Genomic DNA, 1,516 nt, shown 5'->3' with positions numbered 1-1,516 from the left:
TCTTACAGTGCACAGGACAAGACCACCCACAAGGAAGAATTAGCCAGCCCACATTAGGTCAAACATGTCCAGCCCACCCACCAACAGAGCCAAGGCTAAGGAATCCAGTTGTTTCTTGCGTCTCTCCCTGTGTCTATGTACACTGTGGTTGCCCAGATGTTTCCAGGTCATTGTTGCAATTTTTCTTTCTCTCTTAGGAGCTCAAGTCACAGCAACAGATTTGCCTGATGTCCTGGGAAACCTTCAATACAATCTTTTAAAAAACACACTACGATGCACAGCACATCTGCCTGAAGTGAAAGAACTGGTATGGGGTGAAGACCTGGACAAAAACTTTCCCAAGTCAGCTTTTTACTATGATTATGTCCTAGCCTCGGACGTGGTCTACCATCACTACTTCCTGGACAAGCTGCTCACCACCATGGTGTACCTTTCTCAGCCAGGGACGGTGCTGCTTTGGGCAAACAAGTTCAGATTCAGCACTGACTATGAATTTTTAGATAAATTCAAGCAAGTTTTTGACACAACACTGTTGGCTGAATATCCAGAGTCATCAGTCAAACTTTTTAAGGGGATACTAAAATGGGACTAAATCCAACAAAATGCCTTTCACAACGTTAGTGTGTCTTTCGAGCGATGTGTTAGAAATTGCTTTGTTAATAAAGACTTCTTTTATAGGATTGAGAAGGTAGTGCATACAAACAACTTGTATACTTGGAACTAATGTAACAATACTGCAGAAACTTTCTAAGATAAGATTATCTGGTTAATCTAAATATCTAAAAAGAAAAACTATAAAAACATGAAAAGTAGCTTTGTTGGTTCCAACGAAGTTACATGTTTAATAAATCTTATATGGATAAATTAATAAGTGAATTTCTTCCCTATTTCTGCTATAGAGCATATGTTTAAACTTGTCAATATACTGCTGTCACATGCTTTTTGAAACTGGGCTTGACAGAGTCACTATATCTTAGTTTGAAGACTCTACTTTTGCAGATTTTTAACTGCAGCAAAAAGAGGATATTGAATGATAGAAAACAGTTAATAGGCTTACAGTTGATTAAAAGTGAAAAATAAAACTGCTGGAATAAGAACAATGTTGTCTTAAGAACTTCTTAATTTACAAAGACTCTCCCTCCGTGTCCATTATCTTAATAATTTCTAGTTAATTTCTATATTGTCTGCTTTTTTCACAGTAAGTATTTTAGGCTCTCCGGTCACGTACTGTTCTACATCATATCTATCTCTCTCTCTATATATATATAAAATATATTAGGCAGGGCGCGGTGGCTCAAGCCTGTAATGCCAGCACTTTGGGAGGCCGAGACGGGCGGATCATGAGGTCAGGAGATCAAGACCATCCTGGCTAACACGGTGAAACCCCGTCTCTACTAAAAAAATACAACAAACTAGCCAGGCGAGGTGGCGGGCGCCTGTAGTCCCAGCGACTCGGGAAGCGGAGGGAGGAGAATGGCGTAAACCCGGGAGGCGGAGCTTGCAGTGAGCTGAGATC

The 1,516-nt window shown here is 40.4% G+C and overlaps 1 protein-coding gene across 1 annotated transcript in view; it reads left to right on the top strand.

Moving 5' to 3' along the window:
• METTL21C (methyltransferase like 21C) overlaps positions 1 to 864 on the top strand; it is a 9,645-nt gene extending 8,781 nt beyond the window's left edge. The window contains 1 exon segment of the mRNA XM_011977226.1: positions 167 to 864. Within this exon segment, the coding sequence (XP_011832616.1) occupies positions 167 to 592 (426 nt within the window). The 3' untranslated portion in view covers positions 593 to 864.
• The last annotated feature ends 652 nt before the right edge of the window (positions 865 to 1,516 follow it).

The sequence above is a fragment of the Mandrillus leucophaeus genome, unplaced genomic scaffold, assembly GCF_000951045.1.
Source record: "Mandrillus leucophaeus isolate KB7577 unplaced genomic scaffold, Mleu.le_1.0 Scaffold175, whole genome shotgun sequence".
NCBI classification, from domain to species: Eukaryota; Metazoa; Chordata; class Mammalia; order Primates; family Cercopithecidae; genus Mandrillus; species Mandrillus leucophaeus.
The sequence above is the reverse complement of the archived record's forward strand: the minus strand, read 5'-3'. Positions and strand labels throughout refer to the sequence as shown.